Source organism: Wasmannia auropunctata, unplaced genomic scaffold, assembly GCF_000956235.1.
Source record: "Wasmannia auropunctata unplaced genomic scaffold, wasmannia.A_1.0 LD336036.1, whole genome shotgun sequence".
Lineage (NCBI taxonomy): Eukaryota > Metazoa > Arthropoda > Insecta > Hymenoptera > Formicidae > Wasmannia > Wasmannia auropunctata.
In genome coordinates this window covers 1,542,584-1,546,491 of record NW_012026854.1, presented here as the reverse complement: position 1 = coordinate 1,546,491, position 3,908 = coordinate 1,542,584, and the positions used below count along the sequence as shown (strand labels likewise).

The 3,908-nt window shown below is 39.6% G+C and overlaps 1 protein-coding gene across 1 annotated transcript in view; it reads left to right on the top strand.

The window, feature by feature from the left end:
• The window catches only part of LOC105452221 (SAM and SH3 domain-containing protein 1-like), a 309,259-nt gene that overhangs the window by 231,511 nt on the left and 73,840 nt on the right, over positions 1 to 3,908 (top strand). Inside the window, exon 3 of the mRNA XM_011693162.1 lies at positions 1,402 to 1,565. Within this exon, the coding sequence (XP_011691464.1) occupies positions 1,402 to 1,565 (164 nt within the window). The remainder of the gene's footprint in view (positions 1 to 1,401; positions 1,566 to 3,908) is intronic.

Sequence of the window (3,908 nt, the reverse complement as noted above, 5' to 3'; positions counted from 1 at the left end):
TTTCCGGCGGACGCATCCGGCAAGCGAGTTCCGGTCGAGCGTGCCGCACGGACATCACGAGGCCGAGTCCTCCGGCAAGAAGCCGAGCTTCACGCCGCCTGAGGACGAATCCTCGCAATTCGAGGCCGAGTCCTCGCCGCACGAGGCCGAGTCCTCGATAAAGGGAATTGCGACCATTACCTGCCGCACCACCGAGGCCGAGCCCTCGACCACGCAGATTGCGACACGGAACTACCGCGCCATTCCACCAGATAAAGTGACGCGAGTCTCGATGTGGTGGACGCATACATAAAATTTATAACATACCACGTATAAAACAGTGCGAATAAACAAAGTGTTTTGATGCGAAACAAGTGTACGGACTTAATCCTCCCTACGCACGATCCTTCGACGATCCAAATCCTTTACGGAAAGTTCGAACACTTTGCGTTTGTGGGCTCGTGGCTCCTTCATGAGTAACTTCCCAAAGTGCTTTAAGGCGATTAACCATGTAGACCCTATCGATCCCAGCTTAAATCGGTTATTGTTCGTTATTCAGTCTTTCTTCCCGCGGCTAATCGAGTTATCAAACGCGAGCAATTGATTGACCATTAAAATCAGGCCATTTCGACAATCGATGATGTGTCGATGTGGAAAATTAATATATAAGTCCTTCATTCCAGAACATCACATTTTGACTAAATGCGAAAACAATTGCTCGATTATTTTGCTTAACCTCGTTTAATTCTCTTTCTTGATTTTGCGCTATTAAAATTTGGTGTGCTTTACATTATTAAATTTCTTAATAAAATATAGCATAATTCTCGTGAATATTTGAAATAGAAGTTAACTTTGTTTCCCCAAAAAACGATACGCTGCAGTGGACAAATTTTTAAAAGACAAAGTATATAATCGTAGTTCTACAAACAAAAAAGGAAATATTTTTGTCAAAACATATTTATTATAATGAGCATATAATATAAATATAAAATAAACTATAATATAAAATTTTGTGTTGACACTCTGCTTTATCAAAAATTTAATAAAACAACCTTTTTAGCTCGAATTTCTTGCATCACAAATATTTTAGTAGAAATTAAAACTTGATAATATAAATTTTGCATAAAATTAAAAAAATAAAAATTAAACAAAAAATACATGTACGTAAAAATCCTTTTTATATTATTTATATATATTTATTAATTGCTTGCGGCTTATATTAAACTCTTATAAAGTAAACCGAACCGTCTTTTTTCTCATAAAATTCTGCGGCACAACAACCTCCATGTAACGAGTTCTTAATACCGTCCCCGTATCTCCTCCCATTTACAACGTAAGTGGTAGCCAGTACTGCTTCGCAAGCAAAACCCACCGTCCCGTATAGATAGAGGAAAAGAGCGAACGATCTCCATTTTTGTGCAGCCCTCGAGCTGCCTCAGCGACAAGGAGGAGGACGAAATCTATGGCTTCGGATATGGGGTCTTCAGCAGGCAGATGCTCCAACATCGACAGCAGAAGCTCGCGCTCGCAACACAAAACACGACTGCCGCAGTGACACCGGGTGGACCTCAGGCAACCTATCAAAGGTAAGAATTGCTTGTCTAGGGTATATATGTGTTCCATATACACATGTCAACGACATGTCTGTAAATATCTCATTCAAATACGTGAAAATCTTATGTTAAAACTGAAAACTTACTCATTAACGTGTGAAGCAAAAATGAGTGAACACACTTGCAGGAAGGATAATATCCTAATTAGAGGCATGACAATGATTCGATAAAATTGAAAATAAGTTAAAGTAATCAGAGAATGAATTTTAAATTTCTAAAAAAAAATATGAAGATTGTACTATTTGAGCCTACATCTAATCATTCTCTTTATTCAAATATTATATAATTGTAACATTATATTGTTGCACATTAATCACTCATTCTAAATATATAATTTAGTTTCTAAATATTAAATGTTCTAATTAAATTGTAAGCAAATGGGAAGATGTACGACTATTGCAGAACCGCAATTGTTGTTACTTCACTTGAACGCTAGACTTGTTACGCTAAGAGAAAGCCAGCGCGGCGCGCAATCGATCACTCGCTCAAATCGCGATCAGTAACGTCCGACATCGAATACGTTCGTCGAATACGGCAAATCCGAGAAAGCTCGAAACAGGACGATTTTCACATTTAACTGGATTCAACATGGATGGTTAGATAACGCGCGCGCGTAGTGCGCGGGAATAATGAAATATTAATGCTAATGGCTTATCCAGTAGGTTCGATATTTTGAGCGTGCCGATTAATTAATCTACCTTGAAACGAATGCAAAATGATTATCGTGAGTGTATTCTCGACGCCGAATTTCCATGTTCATGAAAGCACGGGTATTTTTGCGGTGCGCTCAATATTCGTTTTGTGTACGAAGAAATATGACATATACCGGACGTATCAGATTCAAAACACGGTCGATCTGAAATTGGGCTGTCGACGCGAAATAAATATTTTCCTCTCGAGTTGCTGTTCCTTTAGTTCTGCACGTTTTTAAATCCCGCTGAGTTTCAACTCAAATTTTTGTATCAATTACGATGATCTTAACTCTCGTGCCAGAGATTTAAAAGGAAAATATCAATTTTTTTCCGGGCATCGGAAATCTATTGTATTCATTATACTTCATGGTATTTCGATTTTTATGCATCTCTGCATCGTACAAACACACTCGGCCTTTCCGGGCCATTCGTACAACACGCCACGCGCGCCGTACGCTGCCGCAGTCGCGGCAGTCTGTTTATTATCCGTAATTGCCCATTGCTAACTGCTCTAACTGATCCGAAATACCATCTGCGTGCAGTCTCGTGCCGGCTGCTTGATATTTAATGGCTAATTAACCGGCGAACCGAGCCACTGAGCGCGCGCGCTTGGCCCGACATGCCCGTGCACTTGCTCAACGGTGCCGCGCCGCATCGTTGCGAGGAGGAGTAACTGAAAGACGATGAGGGGCGAAAAGAGGAGAGAAGAGCGCCGAGATATGAGAAGAGAGCGAGGGAGACCGAAATAGAGAAAGAGAGAGAGAGAGAGAGAGAAGACGCATATCGCATTATTAAATTCCATTATCGCGCTGTGGCCATCGACTGTTTTCGTGCACGCGCGAATAACCATGGCACCGAACTCATGAAATTGCTCTCTCCTCTCACTGCCGCGATAAGCACGCTCGTTTTTGCGAATGAATACACCTCCACGGGCCGTATCTGCGTACTCGGTACTGTGACTCGGCTCCATAATGACGTAGCGCAAACTAATTCCATTCGGACTTTCATGAGAAAATCTCACAAGTCGCCGCAAATCAAGCAAGTCAATAAGAATTATATTTACAGAACTGCTGAAAATTGCTTTTGAGACTATATAAAAAAGGATAGAGTTTTTTCACACGTTGCAGATCTTCTAGTAATTTTTTTAATTGCCAATTAAGAAGCGACAGCCTCTTAACAAATTGTAGTCTCTAGAAAGTTTTAAAAATTTTGCGAAGTCAAATACTATTGTACGGATATTGACATGCCAGTTAATTATCGTCCAATCTAGGAGTAATACTAATTTGCGGCGACCATAAAATTAATTGCTTGGAAATAACGATCGATTTGGACGAAGCTTTTTGTGGATTTAATTGGAATTCTGTCGCTGTAAATAACAGAGGAATCGAAAATAGCATTCTTCAAGTAGTGCTCATCTATTGTTCTCTTAAATTAGAGGGATCGTGAGATGCAGACGTATAACAGTTACCGTAAAATAGAAAATAATGAAACGAAAATACAATCCCAATTATAGAGAAAAAAATAAATCAATTAATTAGATTTCAAAAAACAGTAAACACAAAGAAAATTCGAGAAGTACTTAAAAATTATGTCTCTCTCTCTCTCTCTCTCTCTCTCTATATAT